Source organism: Notothenia rossii (genome assembly GCF_949606895.1).
Source record: "Notothenia rossii genome assembly, chromosome: 6".
Lineage (NCBI taxonomy): Eukaryota > Metazoa > Chordata > Actinopteri > Perciformes > Nototheniidae > Notothenia > Notothenia rossii.
In genome coordinates, this window is record NC_136909.1 from 17,119,280 (window position 1) to 17,147,236 (window position 27,957).

At 39.9% G+C, this 27,957-nt stretch overlaps 1 protein-coding gene across 3 annotated transcripts in view; it reads right to left on the minus strand.

Annotated features, from left to right (window-relative positions):
• LOC307042497 (transmembrane protein 132C) overlaps window positions 1-27,957 on the minus strand; it is a 141,605-nt gene that overhangs the window by 22,379 nt on the left and 91,269 nt on the right. For all 3 annotated transcript variants that reach the window (XM_079686396.1, XM_079686394.1, XM_079686395.1), the window contains exons 4-5: window positions 14,757-14,943; window positions 706-849 (exon numbers count right to left, since the gene is read on the minus strand). In XM_079686396.1, the coding sequence (XP_079542522.1) occupies window positions 706-849; window positions 14,757-14,943 (331 nt within the window). The remainder of the gene's footprint in view (window positions 1-705; window positions 850-14,756; window positions 14,944-27,957) is intronic.

Sequence of the window (27,957 nt, forward strand, 5' to 3'; positions counted from 1 at the left end):
ACTTAATATTTTCATTTCAATATCTACGCTGTAGCTAGTATGCATATGACATTAAAGCCTTTGTATCTTGCATTTTTTCAGTATGATTTGATATTAAGTTATTAATGCAATTAAATTGGTCTAATAAACAAGATTGACCTGCAAACTACCACCAGTCTATTGTGTTCAAATGAGTGTATTTATCAGTATTTTAAGACATTTATTATGGATCCATTACATTTAATATGTACACATTTTGACAAAATGTCTAGAAAATATGCAAAAGAAAATTCTGATTAACCTGCGTTCCCATTAGTGGCAGATCATTTCCATTTGCCATTAAAACCATTGCATAAAGGATTCAACAATAAATGATGTTTGTTAACCGCATACATTAGGGGGAAAGTCTCCTCATTGTTCTACAGAGATCTACATTTTAGTCTGTTGTTATGTTTGAGTTGAACGAAAGTGGAAGTCACACTCTCTCTCTATCTTAAAGGTGGGGTAGGTAATTTTGAAGAAACCGGCTCGAGTGCGCTAGAATTTGAAAATACACAGCCGGAAAAAACCCACTTAGTTTTAATTATTGCTTTGATCAATACACCATTTTGTCCACCTCAGCTTTCTAAATTCCAACTTAAATTGTTCTATAGTAGAATTTTCATACAAAGAGTTGGATGGAAGTGTACAAAGATTTGTTTCTTTTCAACAGTTCATCGTACTGACCTTGACCACATCTTCGTCTGTAGAGCTACACTTGACTGCTTCCGAGATGTCAGTAACAGAAGCGTCTATTCCAACGGTCACCACCTTCACTGGCACAGCCACTGTCTTCCCGGTCAGCACCGCCGTGTTCAAAATCTCAGAGTCCTGGAGGCAGAAAGAGAGAGAGGGATCAGCACAGCAGGTCCCTAATCCACCCAATCAGTGATTACCTCAGAAAGAATAGAAAAAGTCAAAGTAACAAGCAGCATCGAAATTGGCCTAAAGAGGCTTCGCACAATCAACACTCAATTAGTGATTATTGGGTTAACCACTGTGTAATCAGAGCCACTGTTCAGTGAACAGCTAATGTCTGATGGCAGCTGCTGAGAGCACAGTTACAGCAGCTGAAAGAACATACAGTCACGCTTCAATCACCTGGAAATCATTTCTTCAGTTTTTATAAATGCAGCATGTAGAATTACTTGTGTTGATCGAAGTTTGAATAGCTACTTCTGAGTCTCTAAGTTGAGCTTCTTAATATGAAGTCAACCATAACAATTTGTGGTTGTTCTAATTATTGTGAATGTAATTATCAGGATGAATACAAGACATTCTCCCAACTGCCACACGCTTCAGCCAGCTAACTGTTGAAAGTAATTAGCATAACATTGTGGTTCGCTAGTCACCAAAATTACAGATGGGCAGATAATATTTCGATTCAAATGAAATTATTAAAAAATTATATTTCATGTGGGGAAATCATTCATGCTCTATTACGTGAGCTTTTGTTCTATGAAAAATGTGCTTCTGTGCATCGGCAGCAAAATAACGCCTATGTCACTGTTGCCATGTCAATCCATCTTTTATTTATATATATATATATATAGTCCTGGATCCATAGTAATTTAAAGGTACTCTTTACAGTCTCTGCGGCTGTGATTATCCTCCTCTTGAGCACGTGTAAGTGCCTCAAACTCTGCTTTGTTCGAAATATATAATAAATGCCATTTCTACCTTCAGTCAAAAGCTTGGTCTCTATGGTCTATATGTAACAGAAAAACATGCCCTTAAGCATTTCTATTATTCTAGATTTGGATTGGGTGAAGAATGTATTTTAGATTTAGAGTTATAAATATGTAATAATTGTGAAATTGTTGTAATAATAATACATTTTCATTGATTAGGAGACTTTTTACCATAAAAAGTGCCGTAAAACAAATGTGTGCTACCAGGAACCTTATTGAATTATGGTTGTAATTACTAATAAAATAAAAGTACACGATTAATATAATATTCTACAAAATGTAAATATATCACATTTTGAGGCTCACTAGCAATCTGCATAACAAAATGTGTTATTCTTAACAGAGACACATACTGTATACATAACACCGACATAATACACTGAAAAAGCAGATACTGTGCTCTGTATTTGCCATTAGGCTGAATTATAACACCTACTTTTGTGCAATATATACTTCCACCTTTAATACTTTCACAATTTCAAAACTGTGACTGGTACTGGATGTGTATTTTGTAAATAGTAAATAGTGTAATTACTAATTTAATGTTATGCATGCTTATTAATTAATATTAAGCTATTTTTGGCTCTTTACTAGCTTTAACAATGAAAAAATGTCCCCTCCGTGGGACAAATATTCAGATTCTGAGTGAGTGACCTGCGCAGTCTGGGAATCTTTGGTTCTTTAAGTTCAATGGCAGAGCTACATCCCTCTGAACATAAATCTTAACCTTTCACACACACACACACACACACACACACACACACACACACACACACACACACACACACACACACACACACACACACACACACACACACACACACACACACACACACACACACACACACACACACACACACACACACACACACACACACACACACACACACACACACACACACACACACACACACACACACACACACACACACACACACACACACACACACACACACACACACACACACACACACACACACACACACACACACACACACACACAATTGGGGCCAATTAAGATAAGTTTAAGTTAACTTTTTCTCTCCCACATGCACATTGGGTTGTACAAAATTGCTCTTCAATTACACAAATTGCTCTGGAATCCTGGGTAGCTCAGTAAATTCCTGCCATTGAGGTGAAAGTGCACCTTTCATTACTTATACCATTCAACCAACACGGCTTTCTTGCTATTGGGGAACTAAAATAACTTCCATGAGCTAATTGCACAGCTTGACAAAGGCCTCTCACTGTACGCATTTGACTCTGCTATTGGAGCTCACACAAACGCCCTGCTCTGACTTCTTTAATTTCAATGGGCATGAACCCTGAGACACCTTTTCTTTTGGCACAGTATTGAAGCCATACCAGCACTGAATACATTTCAGTTCTATTCTATTGAGGTAGCTACTCTTTTTTTCTTTAAATCTCACTCTGCAGTGATGCCTTTTTGAATAAAATGTCACATTTGTTTAGAGTATTAATGTTAAACCTGAATAGCACAGACAGGACCAATCTACTGTGCCCAACTTCCTGTCACCACATTCAAGAGTATCCCATTGTCCCTAGGGAAGTGCAAAAGATGTGTACAGGGCCCTGTTAACTCGGCTTCTAAAGACTTCCCCTTGTGTTTGTGAGCTTGTGAATCAGAGTCATTCAAAAAAAGAGAAAAGGAGGATTACGTTTGGTTGAAAGGAGCTTTGCTCGTTTGTAAGCATCAATTACTGAGACCAGTCAGCTCTGGAGTGAAATGATTTTTAGTTGAGCCAAGAGATACCAATGAATCACAAAAAAACACTTAATCTTCAAATGGCTTTTCATTACAATTTTATAGACTGTGACAGTGTTATATAGGAATGTAAACCCCTATCTCACTGTGCCTGTGACTTTGATTCAATTCCCCTTCAAATTGAGGGTTGCTGTAAATTAATTCTGTGTCTGCTGGGATTTCTCCAATTCCAGAGGGTCATCTATAATTCATGATGGGGTAAATGGTTGGGACCTGGTGAAAGCAGAGGCTAATGTTAGATTACAGCAGCTGGAGATGACCCAGCAGGTTGAGAGCAGCCGAGAGCAGGGCCTGGCAGTAATAAGCCACAGTGGGATCCCACAGTGATGCATCAATAACCCACACACTCAGACTTAGACAGAGCAATTAAACACAAAATGAGGACCCGCTGTGCACATCGGCAGCATAACTAAGTCATCTAACGGTAATCTGAAAGAAGACACAATAAAATCTGGGCCTGTGAAACTGAAAGGATGACCTGATGAGAGTTTTTATTATGGTCTGAGATTTATGACTTCCTTACTTGAGATGGTTAAGGCTTACATCATAAAAGGGATATCTTATTGAAATGCATTTGAACATTAGTTTTGTGCCTACATTGTTTTTATGATTAATCTTTTTAGAACAATAAAAGGTGCCACATATTGAAATGTGTGCTTTTGCAGAAGTGTATCCTACTGTTGATGTCCTTCTTTTCTGGCAAATTTTGTCCATTGTGTTAATAGTTACATGTGTCAGATTTGTCAGGAGATAATCCATAACAGACTGTGACGTTATCGGAAAAGAACACACAATGCTCAGTGCATTATTCTTTCAAATTGATTACTTAATCATATTTAAGGGACATTTTAAATTGTAAATAGAACAGTATAGGCTTTTTCTTTACTACATTAGAATAACACTAAAATGTATGGGTGGCTTGGGCCAAAATGCCCAAAAAAACAAATATAACCAATGTAATTTACAAGTCTTTCAACCACGACATACACCTCATAGTGGGTCTGAAGCCCTTGAGACACTCGACAGTCTCCAGCCCAGGGACAGTTGCCTGGCCAATAGAAGAAAATTGGTGAGTACTCTCTATGGCTATTATATCACACTTCAACATATTACATTTACACTTTAAAAAATTGCTTCTGTGGAAAGCTGGAGTAAAACATGAGCATTGATTTATGTAAGTCAAGTTCTAGTGTGTTGCCTTCAATGCTCTGTGCATAAGATTACAAAGATAACGAGTGAATAATAACAATAATTATAGAGCACTAAGCATAGATATGCTTTAACCGAGCACAGAGACAGTATTGCCATTGTACAAATTCACTAATTGATTTATTTAAATACATTTCTACTCATGCAATGGCTTTGTAGTTGACACTGATGTTTGTGCTTTTCTTACTAGCCAATCTTCTCCCTCAAGTCTAGCAGATTTTGTTCAATAATCTGTTGGAGAACTGCCGGTCTGCTTTATCAAGGATCTCTCTGTTAGCATTCAGCACGCTGCTGTGCCTGGTAATGTGCTCTGGGCCGTAATTTCTGCCTGTGTCTCGGTTGGATCTGAAAATAAGTGAGATTTATGGTGTTAGCCTGAGTGACACGGGCAGCATGAAAAGTAGAGAATCTGCTGCCTGTCCTGCTGTTGCGATTAGCCTCTGCCTCTTCCTGCACAAATCCACAGCCATGACCCCACCATGGATACAACAACAAATGAACAGGTCAAGCGCAGTTTTGAGTTGGGGATTTTAGGCCCTGCATTATTCATGGAGCAGAAGAAAGAAGAAAGGGTGGTAAACACAGTATATACTTATTCTGTACACCTATTATTGTAGGCCCTTTATCGTTACCACTGCCCTAAAACCAACAATCTTACCAGATAAACCCAAAAGATCAACAACCTATGAGAAAGCCTGAAACACCGATTGTGATGATTTTAAAACAATGATTAATGACATGTCATTGGACAAGAGCCTCTTTATGATCTTTCAGGTGACATTTCAAGAGCAAAATCATGAATAAAAAAGGGCTATGAATGAAGTATGCCAATACTCAAACTACTCTAAATGAAATATTCATAGTTCTGATAAACATTTTCATCCCTTAGCGATAAAGTATGCGTACGTGAACGGAAAGATAAATGGGAGTAGAGGGATAGTGAATGATGTGCTGTAGACATTAAATGCCACTCAGGCAATGTCCTGAAGCTATTAAGCAGACTTAAAGAGACATGTCCTTTCATCAGCTCCTCTCTGCACATTGTGCAATGTTCAATGTGGCACTTCCTCCCTTCTATTCCAGTGGGCGTTTAATTGGCTAGAACCGAGAAACATGGAGGAGAGTGGGAATAAAGGCCTTGGTACTGTAGCACCATGCAGAGCGATACATCACTGCATGACAGCGCATTGAAGTGGCGGGATGGTTGTGAAGCCAACATGCTGCCTTTTAATGAGGGTCTCTCTCATGCTCCTTCCTCTTCTCTTCCCACTCTTTGCTTCTCCGACAATGAGCCAATTCCACTCCAGTCTTCCCACTTTTCCTCGCTACTTCCCAGGTGACCGGATGAAGGTTGCAGCGTTATAGGTGGCACACAAAGAGCTCCAGTGAGCGGCAGTGCCCTCGGAGTCTCATGCTGGTCAGAGATCAGTTCTGCTCATTACTGTTGGTCGTGGCTGGTATGGAAAAAAAAGACTGACTCTTTTGCTGCTTTGATAGCTGATCATGGTGAGGATCATATGGACAGGATAAATGGTTGACTCAAAACGACCAGTCTTACTATCGCTTAGTTGGTACCTCATTCACCAATTAGGAAATATTATAGAAAGGGCACTTCGTTCCTTGTCTAAGCACATAGTTGAACTCAACCAATATGTGAAAGAGCTGAATTGTCAGGCGGATGATAGTGAAGGGTGTAGATTGTGGACCATGGAACATTTGCTTGTGTTACTTCTAAAATTCACAATATTGTAGTTCTTAATGTTTTTCTGTTCCTTATTTTCCGTGCTTTTGCCTACAAATTTCGAACCACATCTTCACTAATTACATGCATATGCCTACTAACCCCATTCAAGCTAGTTAAACATGTAAGGCTATATGTTGTGCATTTAATCCATATACAGAAGTGTTAAAATGACAAGTGGTGGTATTATGGGGGCAGATTTGCTTTACTTATTTTTTGGCTAGAAGCAACGTCTTGTTCGGAGCTTTACTGGTTGCCTGACAATATTTCTGAAAGTCAATGTATTTCCCACATTTTCAAACCCTTCTTTTATGGGAAATTCATTATCATTCCCTTTTGCTGTTTCTGCAAAAAGCTCAATGTAGAACCACTGTCTTTATATATCACATTCCTTGACCTATTGTAAGTGTCTCTGACAAAAATAAAAATAATAAAGCATTTGACTTCTGAATGTCTGACCTGAATTTAACTTTTGATGACTAGGCCAGTGTGTGTTGCCAGTGCAGCATAGTCAAAAAGAGAATATTAGACAAAAGACAAGGCACTGGTTCATCCCGACACTTCTAACAGTATCTAAAAGAAAAAGTGCAGCATAAAGTTGTACGGAAACTCTGGAGCTTAAAGTGCACTCAGTGGTGGAGTGATTTATGTTGTATTGTCTCCTCCCCTCCCCGAACTTAAAAAGAAGGGCAACCAATGACGCCTCAAAAACTCTACATCCTAGCTGCTTGGTCAGTTATGCAAGAGGATTAACACCTCGTGGAAAATATTGATGTTTAAGTCACATAGAAAAGCTCTCAACAGTAAATTATTTATGAGTGAACATGATTTAAGAAGTAAACTTTGACTGTGGGGAAAATGCCACAATGACAAGCTGCTGACAGCAATAATCCCCCCACAAATATTAATTATAATCTTATCTGTCCTTGATTCTTTAGTGTACACAAGTGGCTGACAGTTCTGTATAATCAAGTGTTTTACAATGCAAAGAGTCTATCCAGGGTCTATTTTAAATATTTTATTTTCTGAAAAGCCAAACAAAATAGGACAGCAAATAAGTGTATGCACTGCAAGTACTCTGTGCTGCATACATTCACCTTCAGGGCATCTCTTATAAACACACCGCTCTAATAATACGAGTGCATTAAAAGAGGGATTATTATTGTCTGCACCTGCAAGATAAAGTTAGGAATTATCTCGGGTGGTGGTGGAGGTTCAGAACCACCCGCTGGAGTCTAGTGGCCATGAAATGCACTTCATGCTGTGAAAATGAGGTTTTGAATAAAACATGGCCGAACGTGGAAGAACAATATTTTACATTTATAGGATAAATCCCCTGCAATTCTCATGAATTCCACACCTGTAATATATCTAAATCAATGGGTCAGAAGGGAGGGGAGGGTGTCCCTGGTGAGTTTCAACAATAGTCAGACTCAGCTCCGGAGGAATCAAGGTCAGGCATCAGCGACACATCTAGCTCTCTGCTCACCTAGAGATGACTGAGAGAGCTGCAGAGGCTCATGGGAGAGAGCTGCTGGGTGCTTTGACTGATGCTGGCTCTGGTGCTGTGAAGGCTCTCTGGTGCCCCTGCTGTTCGCCCATTGAGCTGGAGCCCCGGAGGCTAGAAGGCCAGGGATCAACCCTCCCTGCTCAAGTCTGCTCAATTTCAGCCCAATATCTATCACACTCAGCCGATCGATGAAGAGTTCTTCCCCAACAGCCAACCATGCCTCTGGGGGATGACCTCCTGATCTCTGGTCTGATTTCTTCTCCCGGCTCTGATCGAGATCTATACTAGCAGCTTAGCTTGGCTAAGCTTGGCTTGGCCTCTGGACACAGACCTGTCTCAGCAGGCATAAAGGTCAGCTCCACTGTAGAGTCCATTACCGCTTAAAAAAATACACACATTCCTCTCAAACCTCAGTGGGCCAAGATAAAAGTTGGAAAGAATAGAAGTTGGCCACTGTGGAGTGGGATGTTAACAACTATGGTGAGATGTGAGATATGGACGTGTGACCACCCTGTCACTCTGAGATTGATCTGTCAGTCTACATCCTGCCCTTCTCCTCATCCCTGTAGCATTCTTTGTTACCTTGCTGTACAAACTATTTACACGAGAACTGACAGGCTGAGGAGAACAAAAAGTGTTGAAGTGACGTGGATTAAGGTTCAAAGCATTCAATTAGAGAAACTAGAATACACTGTTCTGTAAGTGGTTCCAAACGGTACAGGCCTTCACCGTTTTCTGTGTGCAAAGCAAATAAAAACGTTTTGCACAAATGCATGAATCACACAATGCATCCATTCTTCTAACAATCACAATGGTACAGTAAACAAGTTATCTGACCTCGCTCCCGGAGGAGCTTTTAAAAGCATTGTGGGAAGGTTAGTTTGAATGACTGATAATTATCAGTTTAGCAGAGATAGATTCCGCTTCAGCAACATGTATTAATTTAACAAGGATCACATACAAGGAAGGTTATGTGAGTGTGTGCTTTAAAAGGTAACAAACTCAGCTCATACAGTCGCTTTGTGGAATTTAAATAAAAAAAGCATCTCAGGGTTAATTGCCTTCTTGAGTGACATTGGAGACCATTAACCTCAGTGTATCTTCTTTTTCAAAGTAACTCCCAGTTGACCTTAGTGTCATAAGGTACAGTCATTCAGCTCATAACTTACTCACTTGTTTCCATACATGCACTCAGGGAAAATGTGTCAGTACTGTTGCATGCCCTTTACCTCCTGACCTGGCAAAGGAGTGTGGGAACATGAATGTATTAAGCCATAAAGTGTAGAGGACTTCCATGTGTTGTGGATTAAGTGACCATTCGTCACAATCTGTTGTCCTAATTAGCATTAGATGTAGTACACCACATGTGCATACTGCGGCAGCCTCAATCACTGCTACCACTTCATCATCAACCTCTAAGCTGTATTAGATGCTAATGAATTTTATGTTTGAAGGTCCATCTATCAACCCCTCATTGTAAAATGTATGACTCATTCTGCTTCATTCTGAAACACTGAAAAGCGGGGGCATGCTACCAAGTCAGGTACTTTAAGCAGAGGGTACAGTACAGTACATGCTCTATTGATAAACATCTTGCGTGATATTGCATGCATCCATGCGGCACTCCTGCAGGATTAGCTGGCATATAAGTGCTCATGTCTGTATGACTAACTATGCTTTTGATAAATGGCTCTCCTGATCTCACTTGCCTGGCAGAGAAGATGTGCATTGCAACAGAGGGAATGGAATTGAAAGGAGGAAAATGAAACATTCATTGGAGGATGTTGATAGATGACTTTATCATGTGAGAGCAGAAGTGGCCAGAGAAGGCCAGGGTGATGATGTATTGTTTAACGATACATTGGAGCGGTTGTGAATACAAACGGCTGCTTTCATTTCTCCTCATCTCTATGCCCGCGAATGCTCATGTGAGTGAGCACAGTTTGGTGTCTCGGCTGGAGCAGGAAGACTGATGAGTCCAGATATGATGTATGCCCTGTCCTCCTGCTCCCTCTCCATCACAAGGCATCCACAGCATGGGTAATGATGATGAGGGCAGCCTGGACAGGAGCGCATTACTTCACGATGGTAAAAGATAATGGACCAGCCTCCTACTGTGCAGAGGAATTCGCTCAGGCATCCAATTACTGCCTTTAAAATTCATCTAAAGATGACCCAAAAAAGCACACAGCTCTTTCACACTTTAAGTGAAATGGAGAATGCCAACATGAGGGGGCGGAGGGTGACAAGGGAGGCAATTAGTATACATTGTTAATATATTAATGTATGTTTGTGTGGAGCGAAGCGACACTATAGGGGGAGAGGAGAGGTAGAGAACAGCAGATGAAGAGAAAACCAGTCAGTATTACATTCGACAGAAAGGGTTCCTGGCGTTTCCTCGCTCTAAACCGATTTAGATTTGGAGTACACTTTTCATTTTCAGCTTTTGAAATAATTGCTGCACTTGCAGAAATTACTGCTTTATGGTTTGAAATTGGTGACAAAGTGGTGAGCGGTGCTCTGAGCCCTGCTATTGCAGGTTTGTCTGTGGCAATACACAGGAGGAGCCTTCTTCAAAGGGAACAAGGGGAAAAAAGAGTTTTGTCTTTCAAAACGTCGTTGCTGCTCTCCCAGAGGTGTCACCCATGGCAGAGCCCATCACTTGGCTGGAAAAATGCAATAAAAATACCTTTTTATAATAATTGATTCCAGCAAGGGCATGGTAATTTAGAACACGATATAAATTGGCTGGGAACGGGTCTGTGGAGCAATTGAAGTAATAGGCCATAAATGTGATCAAACCCCAAATAAGCTTCTCATTTTTAATAGTCATTAGCTTTATTACATTACATCCTTTTGAGACATGGTCAGTTATGGATCTTCATTTGGTTTATGAGTTTATTCCTGGTCAAAAAACAATTACTGCGGCTTTTCCATTACGACTAATACAGTCTAGGGTATTAGACTAATTAGTGCTCATTACAGATGAAAAGACCTTCTAGAGCAAAACCACAGAGCTGTTGTGTCAACAGATGCCTTCAGCATGCTCTGTGAAGTCTCCCCTCTCAACTTGATTAAAAAAAGCGTGTTTCTTCCTCTCCGCTTTCTCTGAAAACACCACACTTTCCCCCAAGTCTTTTCACCTTGCCTCTTCTTTTTTCATCTGTAGCCTTGATTCACTGCCTACATCACTGATCACTACTTCAAAAATATACAACATAGACACAAAAAAGGCTTAGAGTTCATCTTAACATGGAGTTACAATTGTAGCTAACTAAGAAGACAGCTAGATAACCATATAACCCTTAAGCAATATTGTGTGATATTAATGCTGACTGTGATGTTATTTGGCTAATACTAAACAGAACTAGCTTACCGCCATGTTCCGTTCAATACTTCGGCTCTCAGAGACCTATAATTTTTTCTCAGGAGTTAGGGGATGAAACAAGAGGCATAAACACGAGTAAATGTCGGACTTGCAATCGACCAGTGGTGCAAAAGAAGATAAGTCAATGATGCTCTGATTATGCTAGCTGAATAATGTTCAAAGCTTACGAAAAGGGATAAATCGACATATTTCAGATCATTTGCTGAATGCTGACTAACCACGGCCTCAGAGATTTCCACAGAATGTGTTCAACACTTGTTCGACTCTATCCAAGACTCATAGACATTGTTCTTATAAATCTTCCAAATCTGAATTCCAGAGTAGTGGACACCTGTATTATGTTCAGTCAACTTGTACTCTTTTTCCTCTGTAGTACAGATTTAATTGCAACAAACAGTCTCTAGCAGCAAAAGGAAATTGGATCTTGTGGGCTGACATATTTGAATTGTTACATCGGCGTACAATACCATGATGATATTCCCATATTGCAATAGTGGTGTTCCCCGTTTTAAAGTCATCCACCGTTTGTTTTATGAACATTTGGATAAAGCTGTTCCCTGGTCTCCCAGTCACTAAATCCCACCACCAACAAAGCATTACTGGGCACGTTAGAACGTTTCTTCTGTCCGCCCACATTTCATATAGCTCTGCTACATCTCCATCTTCACGACTATTAGTGACTTCAGTTATCTGTGCCGCAACCGGTTTTCTTTTCGAATCACTGATTTTGTTTCCCCTTTGGAAGACGCAATATGGGGATGTTGGGCAATGTGTGTGTGTGTGTGTGTGTGTGTGTGTGTGTGTGTGTGTGTGTGTGTGTGTGTGTGTGTGTGTGTGTGTGTGTGTGTGTGTGTGTGTGTGTGTGTGTGTGTGTGTGTGTGTGTGTGTGTGTGTGTGTGTGTGTAAGGGGGGTTGACAGCGCTGCTCTTACATTACCTTACTTCCTTTTTTTCTATCAGTGAGGAGTGTAGCAGGGGGAAGGAAGAGGAACTTATCTGTAGGCCTTTCATGCCACAGTGATCCCAAGTAATCTAACTCAGCCTTCCTCTTTCTCGCTTGTGTGCTACTCTCATATTGGTGCATGCAAATTGCAAAAAGCCTTATATCTGTGCGTGTGTGTGTGAGAGTGTGTGTGTGTCCCATGTATATGTGAGAGTGTATGCGAGTAAGGAGACAGAAAAGAGGACAGAAGGAGACAGACAGAGTTAATGAGTTCTGAATGTGTCTGCATGAGTATTTGTGTTGTGTGTTAAGTACCATGGGGTGGCTGGGGATGATGTGCACCTTGGGAAGAAGCACTTGAAAAATGAATTTGAAAAGCGAAGAGAAAGTCTCATGATGGAGTAAAAATAAAATAAGCTAAATTGTCCAAATCAACGTCTTTTCAAAAAAGGCTGAAGATGTAAATGTTTGAAAATATCAACACATTCTGACATGATAGCAGCTAATTCACCGAATGACTGACAGGTCCTCTAAAAGAATAGCTAATCAATGTAAGGAACAGGCTAAATGAAGTCTTTCTGCACAGCCAGGTCACACACACAGTTTAATACACATCTTAATCTCATGAGACGCTCCTACCTAAATAACTCATTGATTTATCCTAGTTTAGCAAATAATTCTAATATCAGGTTAATTGAGATGGATTTTTGCCACTGTAATGATTTATAGTGAGCCATTAAAATCCCTGCTTTTATGAAAAAATGGAGCAGGTTGATTGAAGAAATGCTTGTTAGATTTTGAAGGGTTGGACACTTATTTTACAAAAACAATACAGGGGACTTTTTCTCTCCTTCGTCATACCATTGAAAATAAAGTTAAATAAACAGGATTTTATTCAAAACGTGTTTTCCTTATCCAGACAATAGCGAATTATGGTCAATTATTTTTTAAGTAGAGATTTTGAGGGATAACAATGTGAATCAAAGTTGCAATACTTTTTTCAGTGGAAGATGTAAAAGCAAACTATGTATTCCTAGAGAAAAGGAAGCAGGCTGCCGATTCATCAGTGACATGAAAAAGATGTGAGAGAAGGAACTCGAACAATACTGCAGCATTAAACACATAGCTTCAATTATCCTGAGAATGGATCAGTGGGCGAGGCTGCGCCGCATTCCTCTGAATCAAGGAACAGCAACCCACATGCATCTATCATCCACACAGCTAAGGGTAATACTTAGAGAATAACACTGACACAACAGTCAGGTCTTTATCATGCAGATCAGAAGCACCAAAATAAAAAATGAATGCTATTTTTGTTTTAGCAATCAGCGCTGAGGTGACAGTAGGCTTTCTCTTAAGTCGACACACTTTGATGTTGCTCATTTGTTCACCTGAATGTTCTTGATCTAAATCAGAAGCAGTGCACTCTGGGTCGCTGAACGAAACTCGCAATGTGAAGTTCTATAGGGGGAGCTTGGCTTAATCTACACAACAGAGTACCTGCGCCTCGCTGAGGGAGGCACACCGCTCTGGGCTCCCCTCAGGCCAGAGCCAGACTGCTGACCCAGCTGAGGCCTGCTGGGAGCCTGAGAGGCTTCTAGCAAAGTCTGCACAGACCCACGCCATCGCTCTGCCTTTTTTATCCAAGCAGCAGTACGTGGAGAAAGTAATCAGATCCTTTACTTAAGTAAATATAGCACTATGACAGTTTAAAAAGGTCTTTGTTACAAATACACATCCAGGTAAACTTACATTATAACAGCAAAATAAAATATATTTTTAAAAAGGTTATATATGTATGACAGTATGCAGGTTGGCCCCTCTCAGAGTGTTTTGGGGTAAATGATTGCAATATTATTACTGTTGTATCAGAGTATATGCAGAATATTGATTTTGTAGCTGGATATGGTCGAACTAATTGCACTTTTTTGTATATTGTTGAGTAGTGTAAGAGGTATTCAAGAAAATGTTTGGCTTATTTTGATTTATTTTCAAAAGATTGGATAACACTAAAAGCTCCTCTGGCGTGTGTAGGCAGGCAGGTCCAGGACCAGCATGCATGTCTTTTTTAGAAACTAATCACATCTTTTGTGAAATCCTAATCCTAAATAATTTAAACTTGACATCAATTTATGAATACATGTTCATGTAGTATTTTTAGGCCAGAATATTTTACTCAGCAAGGTTTAAAAGCAAACATCCTTGGAGCTCAGCATGCTATGATGTTGTTCCTAAATTCTTAATTGAACATCTTCTAAAAACACACGACTAGTTTGAGAATACATTCATGTTCTTCCCCAAGACTTCAACCAGACATGATTACAAGTGCAGAAAGGTATTTCAATTATGATTTCAAAGAAAATATATGCAAATGTCCACTTGAAGTGTAAATTAAAGAATGTGGTGCTCAACATTTCACAGTGCAGCCATCTCTCTGGGAGTGGCAGTGTGCTGGAAGCGGCCTCACTCACCATGGCCAGTGGCACGATGCCCGCCAGGTCCTCCTGCGCCAGCTTGATCTCCGTCTCAACCTCTTGTGTGGCGGCACGACTGGACGGGTACTCCACCTGCCAGGCCATCCAGCGGCTGCCCACCGGCTCCGGAAAGCTTTCCATTTTCAGATCCACCTGGAGCACCCTCTGAACTCCCATTTCAGACCTGCCAGATAACAGGAAAAAAGTTTCAATGAATGGTTAAGCAGATGGCTGGGCGACAGTTGAAAAAGGTACAGCATGTGTGGATGTGATTGTGTTCCTAAGCTTATTCAACTGCTTAAATGACGGCAAAAAGCTAAAGCTGATGAATGTACCTGTGGTTGAAATCTTTGATATTTTACCAACTGAGATTCTTCAAAATGTCAGGCCCCTGTGTGTTTGCCTCCCTGGTCAACATGTGATGGAATAATATCACACCACTTTTTCTATATTCCACTCACAATTTTCCAAATTGATATGCACTGTAAATAGAGCCATAATTTCATGGGTGGATCACAAGGAAGTTCAAAGGTATGCTTCAGCAAGCGTCACCCCCGCTAAGGTGTTAATTTTGGGCTTTGTCACCGGTGCCCTTGTTTGCCGTACTAGAGCGTAAATAAACGACACATTTTGGCACGATCTAAGGCAGGTCCGAATTAAGTCAGACAAATTGAGAGCGTTGATAATAAAATGTCCCCGTAGCGCTATAAGTCTCTGGTGCTCACAGTTTAAATAAAGCCTGGAGGCAGAAAAGGTCAGCTTTACACGGGAGCCGGAGGAGATGGGAAATGGCACAAGATCTGTTAGCCACATCTTGCGTGTCAAATGGCGGGACTTGGGGCCAATACATTTCATGCATGGTCTCTGTGGCACACTGGCACAAAACAGCAGCGTGTAATTTGAACATGGTGAGGGGGAGAGAGACAGAGAAGAGGAAAGATGAATAAATCCACATCGTATTTAGTTTGGAGAGAGAGGGGGCATACAATATAACATGTATCAAATACTGTAAAGCACAAGGCAGAAAAAAGATGACTTACATTCTAAATTCATTAGAATAAACAAAACATTGCCATAAAACAGATTATTCATGTGAGAAAGACAACAGAGCAAATGTATGACACCTAAATTATAAATAGGAGACTAAAAACAGTAAAACAATAAATAATGGAAAATGTTGTATCCAGTGCTCTCATATTCACGTAGGTCTGACACTATTTCCACATCATACTCATTGTATTCAGTTTTATTCTGAGAGAATGAAAGATGTGTTGTGCAGCAGAACACAACAACCCAATTTTCACATCCAACAGAGGTGTGTATGAATAATTAAGATGACAACCAAATAACTTGTGTCACATTTCATAACAGTGTTCCAATCAGAGCACCGAGCAACTGAAGGCGTAGTACGACATCATGGACTTACATAACCCGTCCCACAATGCTTTGGGAAAAGACAGATGCTAATCTCAGGCCGGTAAAAACCGGAGGTTCATCAGGCAAACAGATGATGCACTGAACGTCCAGAAATAAACATTTGAGAGTATTTAGAGTCAGTGAGCGTCACACAGGACCTGTGTCAGCCTTCAGCAGAAATGGCCTACTTTCTACAGCACACGCACACTTTTGCTCCGGAAAATATCACACACTTTAGGCATGCCATTAGAAAGACAGGCAAAAGAATGAAAGAGACTGCACAGCACAAATGTTTCATTATACACCACCAAGTACATGAGCTAAACTCCCACCTTCACAAACTTAAAGAGCCTCAAGATAAACACAGAAAAGTTGACTGATATTAGCTTTTCCTCCCCCTTCCGAAATGTCAGTTATTTCCCTCCTCGCATCAAGTTGGCAGAGTTAAATAGCAGCTGCGAAAGTTATAAATGTTATGAGTTTTATTTTATTCCATCTTAGAATAGAAATGCCGGAGAATTTAGATGATAAGAATTGACATCGTAGGTTAAAATTAGACCCTCTGCTTTATTTTAACATGGAGACAAGCTGTTTGTATTTTTTGTAACAGAAATATCCAATTTCAAAAGATGAAAGCAATATAAAAACAAGGGAAAGTGGAGGCAAGGAAAGAAAAGGATCTTAGGCTAGTGCAAAGTTGAGATCAATACAAAGCGAAGACATTCAAAGACATGCAAACTATCTTCTTACTTTGGACATTCTTTGCCTTTCATTAAATAAATGAATAAAAACAATGGCAGAGTGGAGAACAAGTGAGTTTGAAATATAGTAAAACATGTAAAAGCATTATATATTGAAATAACATGTTGTAAGTAGTTCATTTATTGCATTTTATATGGTGACATAAACCCAAAGCTGCTGCAGGTTGTATATCTACTACCCAATAAATTGAAAGGTGAAAAAGAGGGAACATTTGGTCTCTTTAACTCGTGGTAAAAACTTGGCAGCAGTTTTATTTTATTGTCCGCTGTGCTTGCCCCCCATTGAGACACGTCTCAAAATGAAACCTGACAGAAGCGTGAGTGTCGGGGTGAATAAGACTTTGACGCTTTACACCAGAGTGCCACCCTGAGCCGACTTGCCCTCTTTAAAGTCTGCTAATCGCACAGATCGCTGAGGGAAACTGTTCATTTCTCTGTCACTTCCAGCATGGGGTCTAATTCAATTAGCAGCAAAGGGCCCATGGATGCGCGCCACACAGCTGGTCACAGCCTGATAATTATCTGTAAACTAGCTGTGGTTCAGCTGAATCTGAGGCCAGACAGACGACCAGAGGGCAGCCAAAGGCAATAGAGAGGGGCTCAGTAGATAACAGGCCCTAAAGTTGGAAGCAGCTGGCCCTTTGGCTTTGGAGACCAAAATGGAGAGCGAATCAGACTTGACGGTGCTGACCGAGATCGCTGACAGCTGAGTCCCTGAGAGAAGCAGAGAGATGGCTGTGAGGATGCTGTTTAGGCACATTCAGGATGCACATTCATCACCATGACACCAGCTGATCTGTTCAATACGCAGTGACACACAATGAAACATAAGTGCATAGCTTGGCATCAAAATGTGAAAAGCAGCAATAACTGAACAAATTTAAGGGAATTGGATAAGGATGTTAAATGATTGAGCTCAACAGGGAAGGATCTTGTAAATGAAATATACAATCGAAAAAATAATCATAAAGTATCTTTTAATGGGTAAAAGAAAAAAGGATAACACGGAGCATGAATAGTTGTGAATATTATTGACGCGTTTGTTATCTGTAGATTGTATCCTATAACATTTTCATGTTTAAAATATGTTTATAATCAACATGATCAAAACAAGGATCTGTTTAGGATGCTATATGTAGTATTTCTATATATCAAAATGAGTTTTTTCAGTTTCTTGCTTAGAGTTAGAGGAGAAGTTTGATAGCACCCTCAGAAACAGCTCTTGGTCTAAAGTTTCCTGAAATGTCCAACCATTGCTTTAATCATTTGATCTATAAATGCTGAAAAATACACATCACAAACTCCTACAGCACAGGGTGATGTCTTTGAATAGCTTGTTTGCCTGGCTAACAGCCCAAAGGCTTCAGAAATTCAATTTCTTATGATAAATAACAGCAAACACTGAACATTGAGATGAAATGGAGTTCAAAGATCTGGATGAAGCAAAGTCTGCCACCAACTATATTTCATTTTTGCCAATTAGTTGTCTTGCACTCTGTTCCTTTAAACGTTTAGCCAATTATCGAAATAGTTGCTGATTCCTTTTGTATCAATCATACTGATTTACCTAGTTTTGGTTCCTATCTGCAATTAACAAAAGGTCACGAGGTGTCAGCAGGTAGCTTTCAAGTTCACACAAATATTTTAACTTGGCATAACATCTTCCACATGTCCTTTCCTAAGTATCGTCAACAAATCCAAACTTCCATTGATCGGCTGTCGTCTCTTACTACACAGTCCAAAAAGCTCTTTGCAGAGGTGATTCAGCTCCATCTTATCTTGATGAAACACGTTAGAGCGCTATTGAATTTAGACTGCAAGAAGGTTAAAGAAAGATAGATTTAAATGTCAAAATGAACAAACAGAAAAAGGACAAAGTTATTGGAAGAGTTTCCTTTTTAGCAGATTTCTCTGGAGAAATAGCTGTAATTGAAAGAGCTCCTTTTGTCCCATTATCAAACTCACAGTGTCAATGTGACACTCCTAGTTTAATCTCTGCCTGATTTGGTAGGATCCGTGTGCCCACTGTTGCACCCGATGGGGATTAGAGAATAAGAGAGATACACATAGAGTCTTTGAAAAAAGTGACATTTTCAGGTCCAATTGAGTCATTTCTCAGCTTATACATCAAGTATTCTAGACATCCATCTTCTTCACATAATTGTAACATTGTAACAACAGAAACATTTCTGAGCACAGGCCAGAGTTGTGCATGTTTTATGTATAAGATACAAGATGTTGAGTACATACCACGAAGGGCCATAACAAACCTCAACAGAGCAGGACGTAACATGCTGACTTCATGGAACAAGAGATGTTTAACAGAAACACAATGTTAGATGAAAATGCATAATGCAGGCTCCTGGTAGCACAGCATGCCATCCACAGCAGTTTCAGGCAGCTGTGTGTGTGTGTATTTGTGTCTGTGTAAGGGGAGCTTCATGCAAACTCTGAACTACTTGTGGAGGCAAAAAAAAAATCAAATTTGTGGCTTCAGTGGTGCCTGAAAGCAGCACCTTGAAGCGCTGCTGCTCTCATGCTCTGTCACCTGGAACAGCAATAAACCAGTCAGCACAATGAAGCCTGGACACACACACACACACACACACACACACACACACACACACACACACACACACACACACACACACACACACACACACACACACACACACACACACACACACACACACACACACACACACACACACACACACACACACACACACACACACACACACACACACACACACACACACACACACACACACACACACACACACACACACACACACACACACGAATGTGTGTCTGCAAACACTGTGGACCTAATCACTCATGCTAGATGTGTTTTTTTCTAAGTCTAATACATACATCAATATGCAACAAATGTCTCAACTAACAATAAAATGTCTGCTACATGTGTTCACTTCTCTATAAAACCTTCTACTACATGCAAATATTACAGCTTGTCAAATGCATATCAGTTGCTAGATTCAAACATTCTTATGCTGTTGTGTCAACAAGCTTAAGTACACAATATCGTTCTGCTGCAAACGGGAGTACTGCGAGACTGAGAGACGTACACTTCACAAATCTAATTTATACGATTACAAACAGCTCAACTTAAAGACTGCAAATTACATTTGTTTCCATTATCAATTAATCTGGTACATATTTTCTCGTTTACATTATATCACTAGTAATTATAATGTCTACATTTTTCACATATTCCTTGATTGTAAAATGTTGTTGTTTGAATACTCCAAAAGATGATGTATAAATTCCTCTTTTGGAGAAACTGGAACCAGAATTTGTATTTTTGCTTGAAAAGGACTGAATGATTGATCCACCCTAAAGATAGTTAAGTAAAGGCCTATTTGAATACTAATCCTTCATGCTCTACACAATTTTCATTCAAGAGCTCCTATGTGCAAATGCTGCACTTTCATTACGCAGAATTTTTATAATAGATTTTGATTTATCTTACTGACAATCTTTGGTGGCGCATCTGAATGTGAATGCAAAAAGGCTGAAATCTCCCTCCTCCACTTTTTTTCATCCAACTCATTAAATATATGTTCTGAATGTGTAGCTTCTTGATAACCTAAAAGCCTTTCAAACAGGAGAAATCTGTGAATGGCAAATGTAAGAAGATGGACTGTAACTATAAAGCCATATTTTCAGGTTGTATAAAACCCACAGATTTTCTTTCAAAATACAAAACAAAGTATTATCTCAATGCTGGCTAATGCCCGATTATTAGAGACGTCAAGAACCCAGTGATGTATCTGTGATCTTATTGAACACAGAACACAGGTAATGGATAGATAAGGGTGATGATGAACCGACACCTGAGCAGTTAATTAGATATGTCATATGATATTTAAGACTGCTTATTATATTATATTTGATACCATCCTGATGAAAGGTCCATGAAAAAGCCCATTTGAAGTGAATTATCACAGCCCACTTCCACTAAGCTTCCCCCTCAGAGGTCGGCGCCTCTTTTTGGGTCTGATTTCTGAGAAAAGAACCAAATGGTCACAGCATGCAGCACAATCCCTCTGCTGAGGAAACCCTTCAGAAACCGCCACATCATCACGGCTCTCTGATTAGCTGCAGTGCAATCAGAGAAAATCAATCAGACCCTGAATGCATTATTGCTAGGGATGCATTCAAAGGCCAAGATGTCATTTATTCAATGGTATAATATTGCATATGGACTGGATTTTGAATTGGCTATTTATTATTATAATAATATTCATGAATAGCACAATTTTACAGAGTAGTTTGAGTGAGAGCTGCACAGTAGTAAACTGTGGCCTTAGGATGCTCATTTCAGGTTTCATAATTATATATTGGCTTCTACTGGGACATGTTTACATACTTTAATGTTTAAAAAAGGTATCATACTGCCTGTGCTGCAGCGCCTCTTTTCACCCTCTGTTTGAAACCAGAGCCCAGTCTGTTCTGATTGGTTTGCTGGCTGGCGCTCAGAGATGTAATGGAAAGGGAAAACCCCAAAAGAACAATAGGGCCCCTTTAAACTACTGCATAGGCAGAGTAAACTTGAGTGCAAATCGAGGTATGGTTCAAGGTTCAAGGTTCTTTATTGTCAAACTAACATAGCTACAGAGTGATTATGTCAGGTGAGTCCATTAGTATCTTTACATTCCAGATGATAATTTCCCATTGTGTTCCTGTGAAAGTACAGCAAGAGAGATGGTGGAGAAGAGGGGGGAAGCATGGAAGGAAAAGCACCCTAGGATGCATTTACACAGGGGACCTTTGCAATTCAGCCTTGTCCAAAATAATAAGGGAGATATGTGACAGGATGAGAAAAAAGGTGTAAACTCTCCCTGAAACACTTTCAAAGAAAGAGAAGACAGCGATGAGAATAATAGTGATAAATGTCAGCGGCGTGTAGCTGACTGTGGCTTGGGTTCATGGTTATGTATTGTATGTAGAGGACACAAGAGAAAAGATGACAGTTAGAGCTGGATAAAAGAAAAAGAGATGTGAAAATAATACAGACAATTTTAGATAATATACTGGATTCGTGATTATGTAAAAAAAATAGGCCTTCTGAGAGAGAAAACATCAAAAATAAGTTCAGTGATTTAATGTTAAAGTCCACATTATGGAGTATTTTGCCAGACATTGAAGAGTTCATGTGTGTTATGCTCTTGTTGCCCATGTTCTAAACATCTGTAGATTAGAAGTGGGAGACATTCACAAAACTGAATTGCATCTATTGCATTCATAGATGTATCGTATGACTTGGCGAAAAAAGAATGTCAATATAAAACTTTCCTTTAGGTTAAGCACAAAGCATAAAAGAAAAACACCATATTTAATCCACCTTTTTTCCCTTTCACTTGACAGCAGCAACTTGTTCTTGCAGCAGTGCGAGTGCTCTCCAGGATGTAAGCTATAAAGATCCCTCTGTACAAAGTGCCTGCTGACGGGAGCCACCAGTGCCTAACATTAACTTGTCAACATGACATTGAAAACGACACCAATTTTACATTTGATTAAACCTTAATACCAAGCTGCCTCTGAATGTATTGGCTTGTGTTTGGAGAGTGGGCATACATGCATAAATGTGTGTGTACAGTATGTGTGTATGTGCTTGTGCAGCATTTCGGTATTTCAAGCATGTCGATGTGTTTCATACATGAAGGCTGCAGTGATATAATCAAGGCAGCTAAAGCATTATTCATGTTGCTATAATCTCCTCCAAGATCTGAAACCAATACTTTTGATTTATGGTGTGTCAACCGACATCATTTAAACACTTTTAAACTGGCAGAACAAATATAGAGGAATACTAAACTGGGCTGAAAAAAAAGGAGCTCTCAGTTTTAAATGCTGTGTTGAAGATGTGGAAGTGTGATGACAAACACATAGATTGAAGTAACACACTTTAAAACAGCAGCATAAATCTTTTAACATGTCTGTGTTTAGGCACACACATTCAACACTGTCAGACTCTCCTGGGCAGGACTCTTTTTGCAGAAGCCACTGATGTTAAACAGTAACATGAGTGGAATGTTTTTAAAAAGCAAAGTTGTGAGGTAACCTAAGTGACTTCTACTGCGGCGTAATATCAGATCTCCCTCCCTAAGGAGCCACAAAAGGCTTTCTAAAACTTCTCTCCAAATATGCAGTCAACTCAATATGGCGCGTAAACAGATTTTGAAGAGTACATTTCTTGAAGTTCTGCTTAAATCTTTTTTCTTTTTTTGCTAAATGTATGTTTGTGATGATATCTTGTGGTGTTATCTAACTTGGGACTGCTTGCTCAACCACATGCTTTTGAGTAATCCATTTGCAAAATATGATGTTTCAGATGAAAGAACCCAAAAGTAGATAAAGCAGTTCAGCTCCTTTGATGTGTAATCCAATATTGTTGTGTAGAATAAAAATGTAAAAGGCTGATGTTTTTCCACTTTTAGTATGTTTGTGAGATGATACTGCTATACAGTATTGCTATGCAGGTATTTGTATTGTTGTTTTGCCACCACTGATCAAAACAAACCACATAAACCCAATAAAATGTGCGAGTTTTATACACTGATTTGTCTTTGTCTGCTTTTATTTTCACTAAAATATTAAAGGGGTCCTATTATGCTAATGTTCAGGTTCACATGTGTGTTTTTTGCCTATGCTGTAACATGTTGACTTGCTTTTATTGTTCTCATACTGCCTGTGCTGCAGCACCTCTTTTCACCCTCTGTCTAAAACCAGAGCCCAGTCTGCTCTGATTGGTTAACTGGACGGCTCTGTTGTGATTGGTCACCAGCTTAGACATGTCAAACCCCATAGCCAGGGACGTGCACAGACATTTGTAGGGGCTATTGCTCTAAACTGAAAAAAGGGCCTCCTCTCCTGAAAAAAAACATAAGACCTTTTGAAAATTCTAACTTGTTTTTAATGTAAAAGGTTAATGAAATAAAAACACAACACTTTCATTGCAAGTGACACTCAGTTGACTTTTATGTCCAACTGCTACATTCGTTATTCAGACTGTGTTCAGTTCAGCCTCTCAAATGCACTCTGAACTGGAGATTTGGGGTTAGCCCCCAACAGCAAATACGTGAAAAGTGATATATTATCACAGACTTTTTTTATTAGTGTACTCCAATGTACGTAGTTTCTTGACATAATCACAGTGCTTCACCTGCAGCTGCCCTGCTGGCACCTTTTATCCAGCTCTGCCAAGTGGCAGTCCTTTTAGCTGCCTCCTACAGATCTCTCTCTCTCTCTCTCTCTCTCTGCTTCAGTCTACTCTGTCTTGAAAGCATTCTTAAGCACAGAAATGTAACATTAGGCTATGCATGACAAAAACAAACTATTATTAGATTAACTCATTTGAACAGTAATTCACATCATCAACAATTCAGCTTTAATGTAGTTTGACCATTGCAACTGCTGTGGAGGCTTACTGATAAAATAGGGCTTCTAACTAATTAGCTTAAATAAACTCACTAATTAATGAAACCAGTTCAATACACATTATTATTATTATTATCATTCTTTATGAGCGCAGCAACGGTAACGTATCTAATTACTTATTTATCTTCCATAACTTCATAACGGAGATGGTCAAACTGAAATAGAGACATGGCAGAAATCATGAAGCGGGACATTGAACTGTTCTCCCGTGAGTGTACCATGGTACTACCATGGTACCTCAGATGTTACCATAGTGTACCATAGTACGTACCATGGTATACCATGGTACTACCATGGTACCTCAGATGTTACCATAGTGTACCATAGTACGTACCATGGTATACCATGGTACCTCAGATGTTACCATGATGCAGGTATAACCCTGGTACATACCGTTGTACCACAGCTGTTACCGTGGTATGTACCATGGTACCTCCAATACTATAGTACATGCCGCGGTATCTCAGATAACTGGTACTCCATAGAGTATTCAAATGGTACTACAGACATTACCATGGTATGTATCATGATAATGACTCAAGTCCCATTGTATGCATTTTTATTTTATTTTTTTAATGCGAATGCAAGTCTTATACCTTGTTTAGTATTTTTCATTGCTGGTTTTAGTTGGTTTCCCTTTAGGCAACATATATTTTGATCTTCTTTTTCAACACATCTTCACACAAAATAGCCAAAGAATTACACTTTAGATAAAGATGTTCTCAATGTTGTTATTGAATGAGACAACTGAGTTCATACAGCGCTTCAATGTGGCGTTTTACTCACATATTTAGAAATATCCATACAGATTTACCTAGTCACAGACACAAATGCATTACAAAATACAGTTAATGATCAAACAGTGAGTTATACAAAAACCATAATAGCATAAATAAAAACACATTTAAATCACCATATATGTGCAGACAAATTGAGTCTCAACAGTTTGTGCTAGCCCTCAACATTTAACTTGTCTCCAACCAAGGCATTTTCATCACATATAGCTTACCCCCGTGTTCAATTGCAATACATTTAGCTATGATGTCCTCAGATGTCAATACACACAATTCATTGGAGATCTTTACTTTTACAAAAAAATTTGCAACACCAGTTTGTCTTTCTGGAACAAAGTGGACCTGCACAAATTATACCATTTCATGTTTTGGATCTTCCCCTCCGTCCTCTGATGACCCTCCAGACTGAGAGACAGCAAAAGGCTATAAGATAAGATGGATCTTTATTGATGCCCATAGGGAACAGGTGTTAGCATGCAGCAACAAAATATATTTAAATGGGAAGGTAGCATTGCGGGTGAAAGTCATATGTGCATACAGTGAAAATAATGTTAACTATAAGTTATAAAATAACTCCGGATACATTTTGTTAAATATTTGTAACCCAACTTCTTTTGTGTCGGATAAATCTGTATTCTTATCATCATAGAAAACTGTGTTGTCTCTTACTGCTACCTGTAATGTAGCAAAGGTCATGGATTTTAACAGAATACATTTTTTTTTTTAATAAGTAAAACAATCCCTGCACGTTTATGTTGTACCATTTCATGTTGTCGATCTGTTCCTTCGTCGTCTGCAGCCATCTCTACCTCATCGTCACTCTGAGAGACAGAAAAGTTGAAATCAAATTAATTCAATAAAAAAAGAGGGGCTATTCCTGAGACAGGCATCATAAAAAGAGCATTCAAACAGGATACAAAGGCAGTACATGACGGACGAACGATGACCTTGTGGCAATGCACAGTGGCAATGCATAAAAAAAAAAATCAGTGACCAAGTAGCAGAGTCATAGTTAAGTCCACCAGTGAGTCCAATTTCTTAAGTCTGTGGATCAGTGAATGCAAAAAACTAATGAAGCTCAGCGCAAGTTCAGGCAGGAAGACCTATCACTTCGTATTGCGCGTCATGGCAATACTCGCTCCCTTCACTAAAGGATAGGGAGCGCCACTCCCCACTCCTCAGCTAACCTAGCCCTTCCCTCCATTCACAAGCCTAATCATCGCACCTGTTAATCCCTCTATATATGCTCTCCCCTTTTCCATCAGCTGTCTTCCAGGTGTCAACGCGCAAGCAGCAGCAGGGCTTCGTCCCAGCTCCGGGTATTGATCCATCAACTCCGCAGTCTTGCGGATTAAGCTACAGGGGGCGTTCCCCAGTTGGCTAGCGGTTCTAGCCGGCCACCCCGCAAACCCGGATGCGCCGCAAACCCGGATGCGGAAGAAAAAGACAAGGATACTGAGCTCCACGGAAGTTCCTCCGGCTTAATGGAAATGAGCTACTTCAGGCAAACAATTGACACACGCCTTCAGTCTCTCGAGAGGGCATCACTGGCATCAGGGCCGCTCAAATGCGGCGCTTCCGGCCTTCACGCGGAACGGGCCCTCATCGCTTGCGAAGCTTCACCCACTTCCGGCTTCAACCACAACCCCTCTTGCAGGCAGGCAGGGCTCAAGCTACATCTCATCGAAGCTACTCCTCCTCCCGGCTCAGTAGCAGTACTGGTCTCTAAGTGCGTCTTAGGTGGCAAGCAGGTAGTGATGGCGAGATGAAGCCTTATGAAGCTTTGAAGCTTTCCAGCAATTGGTTCGCAAAGGGTTCATGTCATGAGGCTTCATCATGGGCTTCATTTGAACATAAACCCCTGTTGGTCAAAGCGTGTAAAACAGGCAAATTGGAAATCTCAACAGTTGCGCTCTATCTCATACCGAGTTTCCAATGAGTAAAGCCTTAGAATAACTCTAAACAACGGACATAAAATCCTATTTTCATGTTAACAATATTGTTTTCATTCCAGTTGAACGATTGTGATTGAAAAGCCGATAGGAGGCTGGTAAACATTGCAAAGAGGGATTCGTATTCCTTAATATTATTCATAACTTAACCACGTTGTAGCCTGAGAAGGCTAAACCATATCAGGAATACATTTATTAACTGCATTATCTCATTTAGCTGTAGCTTCTATAAGCAAACCCTGCGGTCGTGGGTCGGCTGCTTTCCAGCGAGCCACAGCCCACACGCTGAATCTACCCAAAAAAAAAAAAAAAAAAAACACTGGATATATCTTATCTGCATTTATTCATTTACTTATTCATGTTTTATTCCTACATTTATTTATGCTGTATCTATTTATACTTATGACAGTTTCCGACCTCTATATAAGTGAGGGTCTGAGCTCTTTTAATTCCATCGTGTCACCAGCGGACCCGGGTACAGGAGGGGTAATATGGTTTTGTTATACATCCATGGGTATTATGAGCGTTGTGGCTCAACGGTTCAAATGAATCGCTTCCCGAAGCAGTCACGTGGTATCGACAGGCAGCGAGGTTCGCTTGTCATCGATGACGTCACTGGCCCAAAATGATACAAGCCTCGATACATGCTTCACAAAAAGATTGGGGATTACTCGACACACGCTCCGAAGCCTCGGCGCAATACGTAACATCACTACTAGCAGGTTCAGCGCACAGCAGGCTCGCCTCCTTTCCCTGCGCCTCACCGCTAAAACAGGTAAGAAAAGAGAAGAAAGAAAAGAGAGAAAGGAAAGAA